General features: G+C 39.2%; 1 protein-coding gene across 8 annotated transcripts in view; it reads right to left on the bottom strand.

The window, feature by feature from the left end:
• dlgap2a (discs, large homolog-associated protein 2a) overlaps positions 1-23,164 on the bottom strand; it is a 274,067-nt gene that overhangs the window by 7,689 nt on the left and 243,214 nt on the right. For all 8 annotated transcript variants that reach the window (XM_083544539.1, XM_083544532.1, XM_083544538.1 and 5 more), the window contains 2 exons: positions 12,343-12,495; positions 11,823-12,061 (listed from right to left, as the gene is read on the bottom strand). In XM_083544539.1, the coding sequence (XP_083400665.1) occupies positions 11,823-12,061; positions 12,343-12,495 (392 nt within the window). The remainder of the gene's footprint in view (positions 1-11,822; positions 12,062-12,342; positions 12,496-23,164) is intronic.

The following is a 23,164-nucleotide window of genomic DNA, read 5'->3' as shown; positions in this document are numbered from 1 at the left end:
TGTAATAACTGATCCAAAATGAGTATCAGTACCTAAACAGCATTAGAAATAATTAGCATTTTCTCCAGATAACTGATCTGTTATAAGAACTGTGTCATGCTGGTTAGATACTGTCACTGATCTCAGATCAATTATATAATGCGTAGAACTGATTTTAGATCAGTTCCCAATCTATAGCTCTGTCATCCTTATTATAACTGATCCAAGATCAGTGACATTACAGTAATAATGTAATATCTCAATTACAGCTGATCTATGATCAGTCAATCCTGCCCCAGAACTAGGTCTTAGAGCAGGTGATCTTAGATCACTAACTATATCTAACTAGCACAAACCCAGTCCTCGACCTTATCCAGTGTCTACATTTAGTTAACCACTAAAGGGCTAATCCCTGCTAATGATCCTCAATTCAGGATCAGCCATTACTCTACTCAGGACCTGATCAGAGATCAGTGACTCTCTTAGACTAGTGAAAAAAAAGGGCCTCAGGCTTATATGAAGGAAATTATTGGGTCAGGGACCACACACACACACACACACACACACACACACACACACACACACACACACACACACACACACACACACACACACACACACACACGCACAAACATTTGCAAATCATGGTGGGATGATAATGGTAGCGATTGAAGCGCTCCTGAAAGTACACTTTGATTTACTATGCAAACAGAGGAGGGATTCTGAGAGAGAAAATTATTAAACAGACGAACAGAAAACAGAACACACACATACACACACACACACACACACACACACACACACACACACACACACACACACACACACACACATTCCATTCTGCACTCCATCCTGTCGACATTCTATTATAAAATAATATACACATGTACAGCAGTAGAATATTAGTAATTACACCATTCTGATTGGTCACAAGATGTTGATTTATTTCCCTAAAACTGTTTCTCTGACGGTGTCTGGCTGTGCGTTTCACACCCACTTCATTGTTGTCCTGTATATTGTTCTACCTCTTAATACCATCATTATAACACCCCGGCTCTGGGAAGCATCAGTATTATAGAGAAACAGTAGAACGGTCGCCGCATCACACACAGGAATCTCATACAGTGAGAATGAATTTTATCACTAAAGCAAGAAACCCAATGAACACAATTCAACATGTCTCCTTTCAGTGTAGCCACAACTGCACCTCCACATACATCATCTCTAGCAGAAGCATCGATATTCACCTCAGAAAATTATTTTGCATTATTTTGTGTGAATTCTACAGGAAAGAAACCGCAAAAGTATTAAAGGTTCATGAAAAACCTCAACAACTTTTTTCGGCCGACCAAATATATCTGCGACCAAATCAGATGTCACTCGGAATCTAAATGGTTACAGCTAAATGTACTTTAGAAGTTGATTCTAAAGGCTCAACGCAACACCTGATGTCACTACAAGAATCAGCACTTCGAGGAGAAAAACTATTAAATGAAGAGAATAGATGATTGGACTTGCTGGCCCTGATGGCTTCCCACTATTAATCCATGATTACAATCCCAAATAGGGACTCAATTTGGAATGGGATGTTCAAAAAGCACAAATATATGCTCAGGTGTCCACAACCTTTTTTCCATCGTAAATAATGATTGGATACTCGGTGTTGAGGATGAGAACGAGTTCCTGTTCAAGTCGATATTTTTGGTGCAGGATGATTCGTCGTTGCGATTATTTACACCTCATTTCTCTCCTATTGTGAGCGATGTTTTTTGTTTAACATCCGGCGACAGTATTTTTCCATTTTTCATACAGCAAGGAGCTTTTTTTTTTATTATTAGAAACTAAAATGATGATTTTGGCACCAATTGGAGAAACAATGAGAAGAGAATTTCTATTTTCTCTTATATACTCTATGGTCAAAATGTCCCTTTCCACATTTAGTCTCAATTCACTGATATACGAGCAAACAGATCATTCACTGCTGCAGTAGACGAACGCTGTAAAAGAGAATGGAACGGAGAAACGCAGCAAAAATATGCATTGGTGTACAAATACATACGGTGAGCAGAAACTGTAAAATCCTCATCATGTGAAAATGGTGTAGTTTAATAAAGTACTGTTTGTTTGTAACTTCAGGAAAGTCGCACTGGATTTGTTCTGTGGTGACTCGCGAGCATCAGGTTAATCGATCAGTTTGAGGATTTTACATTTTTAACTGATCGATCAATCTGATGCTCGCGAGTCACGACAGAACAGATCCAGTGCGACTTTCCTAAAGTTACAAACAGTTTACACAATAGCACTTTATTAAACTACACCATTTTCACATGATGAGGATTGTGTTTTCTCGTACTTTAACTTGGGAAAGACTCCTGTCAGAGTTCCTGTTCTCAGAATACAAAGAATTATATTATTATTATTATTATTATTATAGAAAGAACTGGAGACTCCTTTCCTAAAATTCGGCAATATGTCTCCTGACTAAGGTGAATTTTATATGTATTATTATCAATCTCAGGTGATGTATCTGTACGCTGTACGCTACACGCTGGTCACTGCTAAGTTTCCCAGCGTGTTATTCCTCACACAGTCTAACGCTAAATCTCAGCGGGGACGAGGCGACTGAACATCAATCACTTTATATTAAACCACCTTAAATATCACTCTGCCGGAGGGTGTGTGTGTGTGTGTGTGTGTGTGTGTGTGTGTGTGTGTGTGTGTGTGTGTGTGAGAGAGAGAGAGAAATTGTAAGAAAGCATATGTTTGTAATGCCAAAAAAAAACAAAAAAACATTTGGATCGTTAAGAGAGAGAAAGAAAGAGAGAGAGAGAGAGAGAGAGAGAGAGAGAGAGAGAGAGAGAGAGAGAAAGAAAGAGAGAGAGAAAGAAAGAGAGAGAGGCGATGGAAAGAAAGCTGGAAGAATAGATAGAAAGGATGAAGAAGAGATAAAGAGAGAGAGAGACACACACAGTTAGATAGATAGATAGATAGATAGATAGATAGATAGATAGATAGATAGATAGATAGATAGATAGATAGATAGATAGATAGATAGATAGATAGATAGATATTAAAGCAAGAAAGAAGGATAGAGAAAGAGACAAAAAGAAGAAGAGGGAGAGACAGACAGAAAGACAGACAGAAAGCTAGGCGTATAGATAGATAGATAGATAGATAGATAGATAGATAGATAGATAGATAGATAGATAGATAGATAGATAGATAGATAGATAGAGAGAGAGAGAGAGAGAGAAAAGTATAGATAGATAGATAGATAGATAGATAGATAGATAGAGAGAGAGAGAGAGAGAGAGAGAGAGAGAGAGAGAGAGAGAGAGAGGGAGAGAGAAAGAGAGGGAGAGAGAGAGAGATGGTTGTTTTGAGTAAAAGATCAGAGAATAACCCGGCACTGACTTAATGGCATTTGCTTTAAAGAAACACGTGTCTGCATACAAATGTGCACACACACACACACACACACACACACACACACACACACACACACACACACACACTCACACACACACACACACACACACACACACACACACACACACACACACACACACACACACACACACACTCTGTCAGTAAAGAGAGAGAGATAGAAAAAGAGAGAGAGAGATTAATAAAGAGAGAGAGAGAGAGAGAGAGAGAGAGAGAGAGAGAGAGAGAGAGAGAAATAGAGAGAGAAAGAAATGAATAAAGAGAGAGAGATGAATAAAGAAAGAGAGAGAGATGAATAAAGAGAGAGAGAAATGAATAAAGAGAGAGATGAATAAAGAGAGAGAGAGAGAGAGAGAGAGAGAGATGAATAAAGAAAGGGATGAATAAAGAGAGAGAAATGAATAAAGAGAGAGAGAGAGATGGATAAAAAGAGAGAGAGAGAGAGAGAGAGAGAGAGAGAGAGAGAGAGAGAGAGAGAGATGAATAAAGAGAGAGAGAGAGAGAGAGAGAGAGAGAGAGAGATGGATAAAAAAGAGAGAGAGAGAGAGAGAGAGAGAGAGAGAGAGAGAGAGAGAGAGAGAGAGAGAGATGAATAAAGAGAGAGAGAGAGAGAGAGAGAGAGATGAATAAAGAGAGAGAGAGAGAGAGAGAGAAATAGAGAGAGAAAGAAATGAATAAAGAGGGAGAGATGAATAAAGAAAGAGAGAGAGATGAATAAAGAGAGAGAGAAATGAATAGAGAGAGATGAATAAAGAGAGAGAGAGAGAGAGAGAGAGAGAGAGAGAGTGAGAGAGAGACAGATGAATAAAGAGAGGGATGAATAAAGAGAGAGAAATGAATAAAGAGAGAGAGAGAGAGATGGATAAAGAGAGAAAGAGAGAGAGAGATGAATAAAGAGAGAGAGAGAGAGAGAGAGAGAGAGAGAGAGAGAGAGAGAGAGAGAGAGAGAGAGAGAGAGAGAGAGAGATGAATAAAGAGAGAGAGAGAGAGAGAGAGAGAGAGAGAGAGAGAGATGAATAAAGAGAGAGAGAAAGAGAGAGAGAGAGAAATAGAGAGAGAAAGAAATGAATAAAGAGGGAGAGATGAATAAAGAAAGAGAGAGAAATGAATAGAGAGAGATGAATAAAGAGAGAGAGAGAGAGAGAGAGAGAGAGAGAGAGAGAGAGAGAGAGAGTGAGAGAGTGAGAGAGAGACAGATGAATAAAGAGAGGGATGAATAAAGAGAGAGAAATGAATAAAGAGAGAGAGAGAGATGGATAAAGAGAGAGAGAGAGAGAGATGAATAAAGAGAGAGAGAGAGAGAGAGAGAGAGAGAGAGAGAGAGAGAGATGAATAAAGAGAGAGATGAATAAAGAGAGAAAGAGAGATAACAGCTGATTATCGAATCGTAGCTCAGACACTCAAACTATTGAACAAAAATAAATGAAATTCACATGAAAATAAACCAGAAGAAAAACAACAAAAGAAAAAACACCCATAAAGTGACATCACAACACTTTATATTAAAACTCAGATCACATTCTACAAGGCTTTCATTCAAATAACACTGACTGCACACGGCTATGCACCCCTCATTACCCCGCCCACTGACCAGGGGGCGTGGCCTCAGATTCTCCTCCTCAGATTCCAATGAGCACATTGGTTAACTCTCAGAGAGTTCCTCTAATGAGATGTGCTCAGTAGTTTGTATTTGCTAGCCACTTGCTAGCTTACTGTTTAAATGCTAGTTTGTTTACTTATAGTTTAGTTGTTTAGCTGTAATTTTGTTTACTTGGCTAGTTTATTCCGTTTCTTTGCTAGTTTGTTTACTCATTATTTTAGTTGTTCACTTACCATTTTTTTTAACTTGGCTAGTTTGGTTGTTTACTCTTTTGTTTAGGCGTTTAGTCACCATTTTGTTTACTTGGGTAGTTTTGCTGTTAACTTGCTAGTTTATTTGTTTACTTACTAGTTTGATTGTTTACTCTGTATTTTTGTTGTTCACTCAGTAGTTTAGTTGTTTACTTTGTAGGTTAGTTATTAAGTTGCCATGTTGTTTAGTTTATGTTTTTTGTTCCCTAGTTTAGATGTTTAATCTGTATTTTACTTGTCTACATTCTATTCTGTTTATTTGGCTAGTTTAGTTGTATACTCACTTGTTTGGTTGTTCAGTTGCTATTGTGTTTACTTAATTCATTGTTTACTCTATGGGTTAGTAATTTACTTTGTAGTTAAATTATTTACTCATTAGCTTAGTTGTTTAGGCACCATTTTGTTTACTTGACTAGTTTAGTAATTTACTCTGCAGTTTACTTGTTTACTCACTAGTTTAGTTGTTTGGTTGCCATTTTATTTACTTGGCTAGTTTAGTTGTTTACTCACTAGTTTAGTTGTTTACTTGCTATTTGTTTCGTTGAATAGTTTAACTGTTTACTTGCTAGTTCATTTGACTTCTTATCGTTTTGTTTACTCGACTAGTTTAGTTGTTCCTCGCTAGTCTGTTTACTTGGCATATTTGCTAATTAGTTTTTGTCCTAATAATCTGTATCTAAAAACAAATGTGGATTGTTTGAATCACAGTGTTTTAGTTATGCTAGGCTAACATCTGGCTAACAAGTACCATTTGTAAGTGAGTAAGGAGCATGGCTAGCGCACGGGTTTAAAATCATTTAAGATGGAAAACAATACAAAATGATGTTTTCCTGAAACAGCACCGTATGTGAATGTGACTTTTAAAAGGCAATCAATAACACAGCGTCGGCTCTGCAGACGTCTTCCACAGTACATTAAAGATACATATGATGCGATACGATTCACCTCATTACGATGCAGTAGATCCCATTTAAATTAAATTCAATGCAATAGAAAGAATAGAAATTCAATATACATCCAGATAGTTCCAGATAGATTTTATCCAGATAGCAAATTATCAATTTACTTTAGTACCTTTTGTCTTCTAATGCATGTCAACAAAAAAAGATGAAATAAAACCAAATGTTCTTTTCCTGTTGTGTGTGCAGGAAGTTACAGCTCTGCCTCTGCCATGTTAATCTGTATTCTATGTGACTCTCAGGACACGCCTCGGTCTCCGTAGCGTTGCGATCCGTCATATTCACGTAGCAGCAGCGGTGCTGAGAGAACGCCCTCAAGAAACGAGGAGCAATCGATTTACTTTGAAAATATTGGTCACAAATTCTTGGTCATTTTTTAACTAATGAATGTGTAGCACATTTACTAACAATTCTATACCAATAAATATTTTTTTACCGACGCATATATGTTAAAAACGATGCATTGTGATACAAAGGCCATGCGATGCGAATGCTTGAATCCTACCATCCCTAATCCACATGGACGGGTGAAGTCTATTTTATATATATATATATATATATATATATTGCAGAATTTGCACAAAATGTTGTATAACATCTTTATTCAAACTTCGGTTTCGATTTGTAACACCAGAGTTCCTTCCTGAATGTCTTCCCGGCTCCACCTTCAGTAGGTCACCTGACTTGAAATGTCAGAATACTAGAAATAATCTCTTATAACATATGGTGTCATTGAACTGGTATAGTCATAATGACATACTATACACTATACCAGGGGTAGCCAACCCGTGGCTCGCGAGCTGCATGCGGCTCTTTGGCTGGTTTCATGCGGCTCTTACGTTCATATCGAAGTTTGTGTTTGTTTAATGTGCGTGTTCGCTTCGCTTGAGTTCAATACGGTATTTTTAAGACTTAATTGAGCTTGCCCCTACTGGGAAACTTTGCGGTATATCAGACCTGGGCAAACTACGGCCCGTGGGCCACATCCGGCCCTTTGTACGTCCCTGTCCGGCCCGCGTGAGGCCAATCATTAATTACAGTAATGCACTGAACATTTTCGGCCGAAATACCTAAATCACGGATAGCGAAACATGCAATGCTGAAATTTCAAGAGGGGGTGTATCTGCAAAGAGTTTCTCCAAGTCGGGTTTAATTTAACACCTGAAATCCAAACATCCCGATTACCATTCTTAATATGAGAAGAACGCGGCACAGAAAAGTAAAGTCAATCCGAGCATGCGCACTCCGTCTGTAGAGGACGTTTTTGAAAAGGCAGGAAAGTTTCCCAGTGATGGTGCCAAGGCAATTAGCTATTAGCAAAGTAGCTATTGACTCTGTACTCACAATTTCCTCAGAACCAGACAACTGATGAGCACATGAAGGAGGCAAGAAATGTCTCAAATGAACTCTTGATACGAGGTGGTGTCAAAACGTTTCGAGACTAGTGGTGTATACTGACCACGTGCGATTTCTTCAATGGCAAGTGAGAGCAAAGAGCAAACGTGAAATTCTGCGTGAAACAGGGCAAATGTTTCACCTCGAAGGCACACCTGTGACCTGAAAACCACCTTGTGAATCTGATGAGGGAATGCCATGCGTTTGCTGAGCTGGCATCTACGCTAAAATAAAGCCACATTGGATAATCTAAAATATAAAACATATTCTGGGTTGTTTCACGTGTTTTTGTTTATTACATAATTCCAGCTGTGTTCTTTCCTAGTTTGGATGCCTTCAGAATTAATGTACGATGTTGCAAATATAAAAAAATAATAATGTTGCACCCAAAAACCCATCAAGGCAAATTTATAAAAAAAATTAAAAATACTGTAAAATGACAATATTTTGTCTAAAGAAACGCAATTTTTTGGGTCCCATCATAATCATCTTTTTTTTTTATTTTTTATGTTGCCTAGGAAACGCTCCTGTCAATCACTGTCAAGCCAGCTTAGATCAGACAAGGTTTTCTGGAGAACTTTGAACTTTTCTTCTAAATGGAAATTAAAACGTTTCTTTTCCATCTCAGGAAGCAGAGAGAGAGAGAGAGAGAGAGAGAGAGAGAGAGAGAGAGAGAGAGAGAGAGAGAGAGAGAGAGAGAGAGAGAGAGAGAGAGAGAGAGAGAGATCCGGAGAAAAGTTACATCTGCAGTAAAGCTCGCTGGTGTCATGGTGATGAGACAGCAAGGACACACACACACACACACACACACACACACACACACAGACACACACACTGTGCTATTATTTTATGAGTTCTGCTTTCTTCCAGTGCTGCTCTGACATTTCAGATGGCACTGAGAAATGACACGGCTCATGCCAGACTCACTCAGGCCAAATACAGAGAGATGAAGAAAGAGAAAGAGAGAGAGAGAGAGAGAGAGAGAGAGAGAGAGAGAGAGAGAGAGAGAGAGAGAGAGAGAGAGAGAGAATCAGCAGGAAGACAGGCAGGGAGGAATGTGGGAGCGAGGAACAAGTGCACAGCACACTAAATCAAACCGAGGTGGCGAGCGAGCAAAAGAGTGGGATGAAGCTGAGAATATTAAACCTGAATAAAAAAGTAGGAGGGGAAAAAGAGAAAAAGAGAGAGAGAGAGAGAGAGAGAGAGAGAGAGAGAGAGTCTGAGTTTAATCTTAATTAATAGATCGCACTACGACGACTTAGTGGAAGATATTTTTAGTGCGACAACAAAACACGCACGCACACACACACACACACACACACACACACACACACACACACACACACACACACACACACACACACACACACACACACTCACACCTTTACATTACACCCTATGCAGTGAACATATAAAGTGCACAGTAAGCGATTCCTGAGACTCAGTATGAAGCCAGGGTGAAGATGAAAAGGAAATGCTGAATAGTGATCGGCTAGACGGAGTTCAGGTGTGAATACTGGATTGTGATTGGCTGGAAGGAGTTCAGGTGTGAGTTTAGAGCATCAAACACACGTTCGTTTCTCAGGTGAATCAGCGTTTTGAACAAATGAGCTGCTTATAATCACCTGGAACCATATTACCATATATCATATGGTACCATATACCATCCAGATCCAGGTCCATACATGCAATTGTAGACGTTTTCTAATGACCTCACTAAGCTTCATGGAGGAGCTTAGCATGTGGTTGAAGTTATATGGAGAATACTGTGATTTGAGTAAATAGCACAAGGCACAAGATGAATATGACAAAGTAGAGAAGAAAATGGAAAAAAAAAAAGGAAAAATGGCATCAGGAGTCAACTCCAACTGCTTCCTTATTGAATTCAATTGAATTGAATTGAGATTTATTTGTATAGAGTTTTTAATAATGGACGTTGTCTCAGAGCAGCTTTAAGGAGATAAAATGGTTATAAAGTCATATAAAAGAATGCATAAATCTGTTACTTATAATTGTAGGTTTATCTCTAATGAGCAAACCAGTGGCATATGTGGTGATGGAAAAACTCCCTGAAACTGAGCAAGAAACCTTGAGACGCTAAAGGGAACCCATAATGTCCATTTATTACAGGTTGATCATTGTTGAAGTGTACGGGTCATTTAAAAGGCACGTAAATGCAGAACTGTTCATGCAAACGGTGGCCCTGATCCATTGTAGCAGACTGTATTATTATCGCTCTCTCCGTTTATTAAAACTCATGTAAATACACGTCATCTTCTCCGGTACTAGAACTCTGCGTGTGACTCAGAGCCGCAGAACCTTCGATGTAAATGAAACGCTATTTTGATCCATTCAGTCAGTTTTGCTCTGCGAACATCAAGGGCATGTTGAACTCCCCGATGCTGGGAAGTGAGCATGGTATAAGGCGATGATTAACGGTGAGGTGTGATGCCTTACACCATTATACTGCTTCACCTCGGGCTGTTCTTCATCTCCACATCAACTTGTGCACCTAGACCTGGATTATCCTCAACATACTCTATAGATGGAGATATTTGGATGTGTTTGGTGGATGTGTTTTTTTTTTAAGACATTAGCAGCTGTGTGTTATGTATTCATATCAGGGGGCCAAGCACTGAGGAGTGTAGACATTCCTTCACTTTCCTACTGTTACTGCATGTATTATTATTATTTTATTATTATGATTATTATTACCTCTTTTGTACAGACTGAAATGGTGACCAGTGGTCGACTCCATAGATATCGATTGTTACATCCACATGCTATTCGAAGAGCAGATGTTGTTTCTCAAGAGCCTATGAGGATGATGATCAGAGAATCGATCCTGAAGGAGTCGAACACCGGTGCACTCGACCACCACTTCAGCCGGGGTTCCAACGTGTGGTGACGCGATAATGGATTTATATGCTACGCTGAAACCTTTATTCTTGAAATTTTAGGACTTTGTTCTCATAATTGTAGATTATTCAAAAAATAAATTTTTTGGGGACTTTTTTCTTATCATTTTGACATTATTAAAAAAATATTTCGACTTTGTTCTCATCATTTCGACCCTATTCTCCAAATATTTTAACTTTGTTCTCCTGCTGCTATGAGTTTATTCTTGTCATTTTGAACTCTTGTACATTTTTGGAATTTATTCTCAGCATTTTTACTTTATTTTCAAAATATTTCGACTTGATTCCAAAATTATGATTTTTTTTGCTTTATACTCATAATTTTGACTTTATTCTCAAAATATTTCCACTTCTAACTTTTTCATATATACTTCACTGAAGTATTTTTGGGGAGACTTTTACTTTAACTTTACTACATTTCAAAGTACAAATATCTTCTTTTCACCCAACTACATTTTGTGAAATCAGTCACCAATCAGGATCGAGCGCACGCTCTATTTTGAACTCGTTCTGATCGCCGCTTGGTGTATCTACTGATCACCAACATACAGTTCAGCATCAGTTCAACATTAAGCAGAACATTTAGAGAGGAATAAATGATGAAGAATCTCCAGACTCGAACTCGACACAACACACGTGACCTCATTTACACCATTTCTCTTTAAATAGTTGAAAAGAAGGTTTTGGGTTCATGATGATTGTAATAGAAATCAATCAGTGTTTGAGTCATTAATATCATTCTATTAATAGATCAGTGTGCTGAGAGTCACATTCGAGTCTTTACACATAAACTGAGGTGATGAAGTAAAGAGTTGTGTGATAAAAATTATAATAGGAACATTAAAGCCGTAATAAACTTTTGTAATTTGAATACTTATGTAGATTTGAAGGCAAAAACTTTTGTATTTTTACTCAAGTGAAAGTTTAAAGGGAGATTTTTTACCGGTAATATTTTACTGAGTGAATCTCTACTTTTACCTGTATGCCTGTGTGTGTGTGTGTGTGTGTGTGTGTGTGTATAGATCTAACCTGTATGCCTGTGTATGTGTGTGTGTGTGTGTGTGTGTGTGTGTGTGTGTGTGTGTGTGTGTGTGTGTGTGTATGTATATGGCTCTAAACTGTATGCCTGTATGCCTGTGTGTGTGTGTGTGTGTGTGTGTGTGTGTGTGTTTGTGTGTGTGTGTGTGTATATGTGTGTGTGTGTGTGTGTGTGTGTGTGTGTGTATGTATGTGTGTGTGTGTGTGTGTGTGTGTGTGTGTGTATGGATCTAACCTGTATGCCTATAGAAGACCGGGGTGTTTTTAGATATTCCTCAGCTTTGGACACGAGTATGGCTTTATCGCACGTCAGTACGGAGCTGTGGGAGTCCGTAGATGGGTGTCTTTTCCCCGCCATTGCAATGGCTGCCGCTTCCATGGCGATGGTGACGGCCTTGGCGCTGTCCAGGCTGTCCGTGGAGTTGTACATGGTGCGACCCAAACCAAGCCCGAGTCCCTCCGAACCCCACAGACCTGAGCGAGGAATAAAGAAGATGCCCAGATACATTGTCTTTTCCTGCGAAAGTTAAATGAGGTATTATGAAGATGCCCTTCTATAGAGCGACTTACAGCTGAGCAGCTCAGGGAAAAGGTCTTTGTTCAAATACCCAGCAGGGCACTTTAGTGGTGCTGGGATTGGAACTCAACATTCTGAAGTCCAACACCCTACCCACTTAGCTACCACTGATTATTCCAGTCATACAGGTCATCTGTTATCTTAACTTGAATTTGCATAGTGATGGTTAGATGTGTACCTCCTCTGGCCAGATGTCCCTCATGGTAGGCGTCCTGCGTAGACTCGGTGCTGCTTTGTGCTGTGATGGAGATAAGAGGTTTGGAGGCACTGCGGGGGGGCACTGGAGGTGGTGTCCGGTTATAGGTGGGAGTACTGGGGGTGTAGGTGACAGCTGGGAAGGAAAGAATATTCAGAAAAAGAAAGATAGTTGACGTGTTAAGATGTTGTTCTGCTCACCAATGTTGCATAAAGCAATTGCTTATCTTGTTAGCTGGAACCCGTCTGTCCATTCCACTCTTACCACTTTTATCAAAAAGCCTTGAAGTCCTGAAACCTGGATGTTTTCTGCACCATTCCCATGAAAGCAGCATTTTCTCAAACACTCACAATGGTGCTGACAACAATGTAATTCTGAGGTTTGATCAAAATGTTGTGGATACAATGCGTTATGTATCACGTGACCTTAAATATACGTGTACAGGTTTTTCTATCAAATTCAGCTTGCGATGCTTCGTTCTGAGTTTGAAATGCGGTTAAATGTTCAATTCAAGTTTATTTCTGGAACCTATGAGGAAGAAATCTTGACAAGTACCAAAAGGAAACCCATCTTCATTTAGGTGACACTAAGAGTCTGATAATAAATCATAAAAACCACATTACAAACACCGAAGAGTGAGAAATATCATGAGCACCGCAGTTTGCGATGATCAGAAATGTCCGATGGAGTTGTGGAACCAGGAGCCCTTGAGCAACTCATAAATTAGCAAAACATCTGAGATCTTATATATTCAACACCAGTTCATCTAGCCATAGCCTTTTTCAATGATGGAGAAACAGCAGGTGTAGAAGGTTATTTTTAATCTTGATTAACAGGTTGTTTATCCTCAAAGTCTAATGTCCGAAATCTTCTTCAACTGGAGCTGGTACATCTTCTCTGGTGCATCTTCTCTTTGAAGGTCGGAAATCTTGATGAGGTGGGACACAATTGGAGCTGGAGCAACGTCCTGATGCCTCAGAATCCTTACGAGTTCTGCATCTTCGAACTTCATGAGATGTCTTGCAACTGGAGAGTAAAGAACCCTGTCATCCTTGTGTAAGTCATTATGTGTGTGTGAGATGAAGAGTTCTATCCTCTTGTCCTGTTCTAATGTCGATTGAGGGATCAGACCTGACACTCTCAAGTTTAAACAAGAGCGGTCCTCTAATCCACCCATGATGACTCCTAAACAACTTTTCAGGTCTTCATTGTATAGTTTCATATAAAGCTGATTTAAATGCGAATGCTGTCAATATTTGTGTTGTTTCTGTGTTTGCCTGGAACATTGCTTGTATGCTTGTGTATTTGTGTTGTAGATGTTAAAAGCGCTAATAGCTTTCATCTCGGAATAATTATTCTCTCAGCTAAATATTGTGAAACTCCAGACCTTAAAGAGAATAACAACAGTTTATAACTCGAGCTATGGCAGAAATCACAACACTGACATTTTGAGAAGCATTTGTTTCACAGCTTGATTAGCTCACTTGGCAACTGCCACACAGCCTTCTCGTCGAACCGCCATGCTTTTTGGCATGAAGCAGTAGCTTGCCAAATGTGTACAGCCAGTAAACACACTAGGACACTTTGAGAAAATGTATATGGACCAAACATTTTGGACACCTAAACAATGCTTTTTGAATATCCCATTCCAAATTTAGTCCCCATTTGCTGCTATTAATACCTCCATTCTTCTGGTAAGATGTTTTGGAGATTTGTGGAAATGTATTCAGCCACAAGGGTTTTAGTAAAATTGGGTGTACGGATGTAGGTGAGGTGAGGAGTCCTAGAGGTGAGGTCAGTGTTTATTTAAATAAGATTGCAGCTCTATAGTATAAGATCTTCTGCAGGAAACCCATGTAAAGCAGATCTTCATGGAGGTGGCTTTGTGAACAGGGGCATTGTCATGCTGGAACAGGTTTGGGTCTCCTAGTTCAAATGAAATTTCACCACAGACGTCCTATATCGGGGAAGAACCACATAAAGGTGTACGATCTCATCAAGTTCAGCAAGCAGGGTCAAATCGAATTTAGCTGCTCACAGCATTAATAACAGCGAATATCTTTACTTTAAACAAGAAGTTACAAGTATTAGCTTCAGATCATTCCACATACAGACATATTCACAGGTAAAAATCTGTAACACCGACTGTCCAGCTCACTGGATTTCTTTCAAAATGCACAAAACATACATTACTTTTCACATTAAGCCGGCTAGCTTGCTACTACCAAAAAAAAAGCAAAAAAAAGAAGAGTCCATGTTTTCCTGCATGTTGCAGCTTGAAAGCATTGAGGTGGAAAAATGGTGAAATTCCAAGTTCCTACTTCAAGTGTATTTCTGAAAGTGTAACTAACACTAATAATAAGATACACAGTCCAGGCATAACATTATGACATCATCACATTATGAGAGGTGAAGTAATTAACACTGATTATCTCTTCATCATGGCACCTGTTACTGGGTGGATATATTTTTTAGGCAGCGAGTGAACATTTTGTTCTCAAAGCTGACATGTTAGAAGCAGGAAAAATGGGCATGCATAAGGAATTTATCACCATTGAGCCAAAGGGCCAAATTGTAATGGCTAGACGACTACTGTAGCTCAAAGTAGATCACAGATGAGCTCCTGTTTCTCAAATTGCTGAAGAGAAGCTTTTTTGGCAGCCAAAGGGGCCCAACACAATATTAGGCAGGTGGCCATAATATTATTCCTGATTTGTGTATGATTTGTTAGTTCTCACTCTCCAGTGTTCTGTATTGTTTTAAAGACTATAATCACACTCTTGATATCACCCACATGAGGATGGGTTCCTCTTTTGAGTCTAGTTCCTCTCAAGGTTTCTTCCTCAAAACATCTAAGGGAGTTTTTCCTTCCCACAGTCGACATGGCTGCTCATGAGGGAAAAATACACATCGCTCACATTAACTCTTAAATTCTGCAAAGCTGCTTTAAGACAATGTCCATTGGAAAAAGCGCTAAAACTTGACTTGACCTTGCAGCACCGTCTACATGCTGTTGGGACCAAAAGAACAGGGAAAAAGTATTAGCTAAGAGTTTGTTATTTTGTACATGGATTTTAAATTCAACACCCACATGATCGAATCACCCACATCGAAAATATTGATATTTACGGATGGATTTGGCCATCGCCAACGTCAAATCAACATGGCTGCCCACTCTGTGAACAGTTTTCCATCTTTTCTTTGAAATCGGTATTGACTTTGTCTCTAAAGTTAGCTGGCAAACTTGTTGCTAACTCTACTCGCTATTGCCCGCCGGCTAGTTTGTTGCTATGCTACTCGCTATAGTATGACTTCTTCTTCTTCTTCTTCACTAAGAGTGCACTGGCTTGTGCCTCCCTAATGGCTGGGTTACTCGCTCGCTATAGTATGACAACATACTAAAACTTCAGAAGAGTCTTTTCCTTGTGTGCATCAGTTTTTGACTGTCGTACAGTACTCGGGCTTCGCGAACTTCTTGCTTCTGAGCAATACCGTCTGAATTCTTCTTTTTCTTCTTTCAGCTGCTTCCATTAGGGGTCTCCACAGCGGATCATCAGTCTCCACACCCCCCTTCCCTCTACATCTGCCTCTTTCCAACCAACTACCTGCATGTCTTCCCTCACCACATCCATAAACCTCCTCCTTGGATTTCCTGTTTTCCTCCTTCCTGGTTGCTCCATCTTCAGCAATCTCCTACAGATCATATTAACATATCTAAATTAACGTATTATTACAACCTAATAATAATCATCAGTATCATCAGCATCTTAAATTACCACTTCACTGCACAATTACACAATCTCCTGGGCACAAGTTTGAATCTTAGCTATCCTTCATCCCTTCGCCTGCAAGGATAGTGTCTGAGAAGCTCGGAGTCTGGAAGCTTGGAGTTTAAAAGCATAAGTACCTATGAGCTTAGAATCTGACGAGCTTGTATTCTGACTTCATAAAGACTGAAGATCTCACAATTTGAGTGCTTGGAATCCATTCGACTGCAAGCTTGGAGTTTGAGACTTTGGACTCTAAGACCTTGGAGTCTGAGAGCTTAGTTCTTGAAAGTCTAAAGAGCTTGTAGTCTGAAGATTTTAAAATCTAAAAGCTTGGAGTCTGAGAGTGCATCATTATTCCAACTCACGAAGTGTAAAAGTCTTATCCAATTTTTCTGACTCAGAACGATGCTACACACTTGCGAAGAAGCTCATATTGCATTTGGTTTAATCTGCTATAAAACCCAGCTCATTGGAGTTCCACAGTGATGGTTGACATTCTGTAAATTTCTGTCATCGCCACACATAATCTCTGGAGCTCAACCAAAATGACCATAAGCTTATCTGCAGTCAGTTCCTTTGACTTCCTCATTGCTTACGTTTATTCCAGCTGTTGGATCTCATCCAGACAGGTGTGTTAGTTCACAAATCTTGAAGAATCAATTAAATGTGCCACAGGTGGCCCCTCCAAACAACATGTCGGAGAAGATCCAGAGAGAGAGGGAAGCACCCGAGTGCCATAGAAGAAAGTCTCAATACTTTTCAATGTGGAATTGCTCCAAAATAATTTTTTTGCTTTGTCATTGTGGTTTATGGCGTGAGGAGGTGGGAGCTCGGTGGTTAAGGCATTCAACTTTGGATCGTAAAGGTTACAAGTTCAAATCCCAGCGACACCAAGCTGCCACTGCTGTGCCCTTGACCAAGGACCTTAACCCTCAACTGCTCAGTTGTAAGTCGCTCTGGATAAGGACGCCTGCCAAATGCTGTAAATGTAAATGAGCGTTGATAAATGTGAAATCTTTTTTTAACAGAAAAGTGAACAAAAGTCAAACAAAACTAAAGAAAATATTATTATTTTTAGCTTCTAAATAAATGCAAACAGAACTACTAAAACCATTCAAATAGATTCAATGGATAAACCTAAAATATTAAACACTGGAAATGGTTTTTATTAACATAGTGTGGGCTCGATTAAAAAACAGCTTTACTTCAACAAAACAAAATGGACAAATGTCTCATCAAAAATAAATATTTTTCAGCTATGAGATAGATACACTATATGTTCAAAAGTATTGGAATACAGAAGAATTGAACACATACTTCCAAAAGTATTGGAACACATGTAAAATGTTGGTATGCATCAAGACTCTTTTGTATTCTGACACCGAGGTGGTGAAATAAACTTCCACTAGATGTCCGAAAAAGCTGAGTCATTGAAACACATTATTATTATTATTATTTTTATATTATATTTTCCAGTTTATTTTATGTATTTAAAAATAAATTGTGCTATAATTTCTCCCAACAGATTTTGAGGCTGCTGGAAAATCCAAAATCTGCACCCTGGTGAACCACGGTTAAGTGTTAAGCAATTTTCCAGGTCATTCTGGAATAGGATGTCTGCCAGATACGAGGTTGTATCAAAAATGTTCAAGACTGGCTCTCTTTACAAGAACTACTTTATTTGTCTACTTTTTACACACCATCACCCTCAAAACAGTCCCCTTGCACAGCAATACAGCGCTCCCAGTTTCTGCCACTTCTGGAATGTGTCTTGAAGTCTTTTTGAAGCGTGTCAAGCACCTTCTGTGATTTGTGCCGGATCTCCGCCACGTCAAAACGCTGACCTTTAAGCCGAATCTTCCTCTTTCTTGAAGAAGGTAAAGTCCACAGAAGCCAATTCAAGTAGGGGGGATGCAAAAGAGGGATCATGTGGATTGTTCTCGGACGATCATCATGCGCAGGTTGCTGAACGGTTTTGATTTTATTGGGGGGTCGAGCTCGTTGAAGGTCTTTTAAATCTCTCGTCGCACGTGGTCAGAATAGCACCAGTTACACCATCAGTCTAAAACATTTTTGATACCACCTCGTATCGTAAATGTAAATGTGGTTTTTCAACAAAACGGTTCCCGCAAACCTGGAGGCACACAATTGTACAGGATGTCTTTGAATGCTGTCGCGTGAAATTTTCGCTTTATTTGTCAACCTGTTCCAGCAGGACACTGCCCCTGCGCTCAAAGCAAGCTCCAAGAAGATCTGCTTTATATAGTTTGGAAGTGTTTTGAAGATTTTGAGTGGCCTGCTATAGAGCTCTGAGCTCAACCCTACTAAACACCATTGGAATGAATGTGAATGCTGACTGCACCCCAGGCCTCCTCACCTCACCTAGCTGAAGCTGATTGTTTTTCTAAAACTGCACATCCTGAAGAGTTTAAAGCCTCTTACACCAGAGCAACTTCTTGTGGAGCATTTATTAAACCACTTGCTTCCACCCTCTATCCACAAATCAACGTTCACCCCCCCCCCCCCACACACACACACACTGCCACATATACGTCCTTCTCTTTGCCGTTTTTTTTTTTTATTTAAGTATTTTGCTCTGAAGTTCTGCCCAGTCATGTTTACTCCACCCTGTTTTTCTGTTTGCGTTGATTAATGTTTAATATTGTCAATATTTATTAATAATTCAATCGTCATTCGAGATATATTCACTGGCTTGCATGGATATTACTATTTATTTTAAATCCTTATGGAGACTATTTATTTATTTAAACTACTTACACCAAACTTATTATTTTTACCACATCGTTTTTTATTAATGCAGCATTATTTTTTCTTTTTTTCTTTTTTCTTCCTTCATGTAACCCTGTCTTGAATATCCACCTTGTCTCTGCTCTTTTGATCCGGCAGCGGAGCCCCTGAGGGCCAATTAAACAGACAATTAAATCGTTAAAGGGTCAACATGGGAGGTTTTACAGCTAAATCAAATAACACGAGTCCCTACCTTATCCGATCGATCTCTTCTCGTGAAACAGGATGCTTTTAAAAGACTTGCTTCCCAACCCCTCCTCAGTGAAGGTCTTTCAGCATGGGTTTTTAGCGTTTAGAATGTCTTTTGTAGCTACAAAAACAAACTTCATAGCATTTGTGAATTATGGAATGTGCTTCTTAGTCTTCATTTGCTGTTCTGGGAAGATGTTCCACTAGATTTTGTGGAAATTTGTGGACATTTATTCAGCTTCAAGGGTGTTAGTAAAGTCAGGTAGGTGAGAAGGTGAGGAGCCCTGGGGTACAGTCAGTGTTCACATTCATTCCAATATTGTTGTAGATTTATAACAGGAGATCTTCCACTCCAAACTATGGAAAGCACATCTTCATAGAGCTGGCTTTGTGCACAGGGGCACTGCCATGCTGGAACAGGCTTGGGTCTACTAGTCTCCTAGCATCCAAAGACGTCCTTCAACTTTGTGGTTACCGTTTAGAGAAAAATATAACGGGAAAACTCAAATTCTTAGCGCATTAGCTAATCAGAAGAGCACAGTTAAGAGAGCTTCTGTATTATTGTATTTTTTAAATACAGATACATTATCAGTCTGTCAGAAGCTAGCCACAGCTAATTATGCTACACTTACATGCTTGAAAGCTAGATTTTGCTCATATTTCTGCCATGGCCCAACTAGCATGCAGATGAGAAACATGAAATACACAAAGATAATGACTAAAACTTTTTAGCAAATTGACCAGAAACAAAGCTGTGAACTTTGCTTTTAATGGATAAAAACAGGATATAGTGAGAATAATGGACCTGACGCACCCAGTGTTTTAGAAAATGTGCCTCTAAAAGCATCGGGTTTGGTAGCTGAAAGCTAATTTAAGTTGTTTTTTTATTTAAAGGAGAGTGAAAGGACATTTTAAAAAGTGACTGTATGTACACTATTTATTACGTGATGACAGAATGAATGCGAAAGAAAATGTTTTTGTAATGTCATCTTGTCCCAGAGAACTGTAGTTTCAAGACTCATTGTTCTCAGAGTCTTGGATTCCTGGGATTTGATGTTTTTGGTGTCGATATAACCAGTACACTTTATATCCAGGACCTTATATTCCCAAGAGGCCATTTTCCCAGATCTCTATATTCCCAGAAAGCCCTTTATTACTACACTGTTATATTATATTCTACAATACTTCTTTTTTTTATGTAACATTAATGGTCTTTAGTGCATGAGATTTGTAAGCTGTAACCTTTACGATTGTCTATTTAAAACCCAGTTTTTGCGACATCCCATAATATAAAATGTACATATAAATGGATGAAAACACATAAAATTTTTTTTTGAAAAATGCTATAGTTAAAAACACTTCATTTCATACAGATTCATTGCTTCATGGAAAAAATCTTGTGTTTTTTGTTCATCCTAGTCCACATTTAGTTTCAATTTGCTCCTATTATAACCTTCACTCTTCTGAGAAGATGTTCCACTAGATTTTGTGGAGATTTGTGCCGATTTATTCAGCCACAAGGGTGTTAGTAAAGTCAGGTGGTGATGTAGCTGAAGTTTAATAGGATTAAGTTCAGAGCTCTATACAGGACATCTTTCACTCTAACCCATGTAAAGCATATATTCCTGGAGTTTGCTTTGTGCACCAGGTTCATCATCATCATCATCATCATCATCATCATGCTGGAACAGATTTAGGTTTCCTAGTTCAAGTAGATGGAAAAGTTCATGCTACAGCATCCAAAGACGTTCTGTACAATTGTGTGTCTCAACTTTGTGGTAACAGTTTTTGAAAAGAATCCCAATTGATCCATTGAAATTTCACTAGAGGAACTGGAGGAACACGGATTGTAATTATGAAGCTCTGAGCTTCTCGTGCTCCTCACACTAACGACTGGTTTACTGTCATGTTTTTCGATACTTTCCACTTCTGTAAGAAACGATTATTCTTTACAGAGAGTGACACTAATGAGAACACACTCATACATGAGACTACATCGATGACATTCATGCTGTTAAATGACAACAGGATTTTTTTTGGTTTCACTCAAGTGACTCCTGACTGCAGGTCTTCTTTAATTTAATTTGTTTTGCTAAAACATTTCTGATTCATGATCCGCATATTTGATTTGGCAACGGTTTAGAGACAGTGGCATTGAGTAAAAGACAGAAGGTGGAGCTGGAGGTGGCAGAGCTGAAGGTGTTGAGATGTTCGTTGGGAGTGACGACGATGGACAGGATTAGAAATGAGTTTATTAGAGGGACAGCGCATGTAGGACGTTTTTTGGAGACATGGTGAGGAAGGTGAGATTGAGATGGTTTGGACATGTGCAGAGGAGGGACATGGGGTATATCAGTAGGAGAATGCTGAGGATGGAGCCACCAGGAGGGAAGAAAAGAGTATGACCAAGGAGGAGGTTTATGGATGTGGTGAAGGAAGACATGCAGAAAGTTGGCAGATGTAGAGGACAGGGGGGTGTGGAGACCCCTAATGGGAGAAGCCGAATTGAAGAAGAAGTTTTGCTAAAACATTTATTGTACTTTAACAATGACCTTTCACATTGTCATTTAACAGCTTTACATGAATGTATTGATTATAAATATTCATTAAATTTATATATTTTCCCTTATGATCAGGTCAGAAGTGACAATGTCGCTATGAGGAAAAAACCCTGAGAGGAATCAGACTCATCTGGGCCATGAAAAAACTATCCTCCTCTGGATAAGAAGCGACCCTTACTCATCCAGGTCATGAGGAACCTGCCATCATCTATGTGATGAAGAACATATCTGCATCTAGGTAATGAGGAATATATCTTTATTTGGGTCATGAGGAACTTGTACTAAGCTGGGTTGCAATGAACCCATTTTTGTCTGGGTCATGAGGAACTCGTCCTGATCTGGGTCATGAGGAACCCATCCTCATCTAAGTAATAAGGAACCCATTCTCATCTAGGCCATAAGGAACCCATCTTCATCTGAATAATTATGACTTTGACTCATTGACTCATTTAGGTCATGAGAAATTAATACTCATTATTAGAAACCAGTACACTCTGAGCATGAGAAACCTTTTCACATCTCGTTTGTGAGGAACCCCTTCTCATCTGGGTTATGAGGAACCCGTCCACATCTTGTTAATGAGGAACCTGTATCTATCCGGCTTCCAACTGTTTATTATCTCCATTAAAAAGACTGATTGCGGATCAGTCCTTACAGCAAAGTGCTTTACATGATGCCAGTATGAAGAGGTCCTCAGGGAGTAAAGGATTATGGGAAATTGCATATGAATTTTAAAAAGCTTGAGTGTGTTCCTTCATAAACTACATCAAACATAATGAAAGGGGGATTTTCACACATTACTCGACAACCGCAATCTCTCTATTCATCAGCAAACATGATCTAATGCCCAAGCTCCCACATTTGTGTGAGTATTTGCAAGCAAGTGCGTAGGTATATGAGTGTGTGTGTGTGTGTGTGTGTGTGTGTGTTTGTGTGTGTGTGTGTGTGTGTTTGTGTGTGTGTGTGTGTGTGTGTGTGTGTGTGTGTGTGTGTGTGTGTGTGTGTGTGTGTGTGAGTCTATGTTTAATGACAGCGCTCTGTACAGATAGAACTTATGGTCCTCACGAAGCAGCAGGCTTTTACAGGCATGCAAATGCAGTGAATGGAAGCACTCAATTATTGTTGGCTATCACCAACACACTCCTACTGTAATGAAACACCTCTCCATTACGATCGCACACACACACACACACACACACACACACCCGATCAGATCGACACAAACCACTGCTGAGAAAACGCACCTCAGGCACCTCAGGTATAAAAAAAGTTTGTGGACACCTGACCATTAGATTGGTATGTGCTTCTTTTTGAACATCCCATTCCACATTCACTCTTCATTTTCTGTTATAATGACCCGCACTATTTTGGGAAAATGTTCCACTGGATTTGTGTGAGAATTACCATAATTTCCGGACTATTGAACACACCCAAATATAAGCCGCACCCACTGAATTTTACAAATATTTTTATTTT

The sequence above is a fragment of the Silurus aristotelis genome, assembly GCF_946808225.1.
Source record: "Silurus aristotelis genome assembly, chromosome: 6".
Lineage (NCBI taxonomy): Eukaryota > Metazoa > Chordata > Actinopteri > Siluriformes > Siluridae > Silurus > Silurus aristotelis.
Note: the sequence above shows the minus strand (reverse complement) of the source record. Positions and strands in the feature narration are given on the sequence as shown.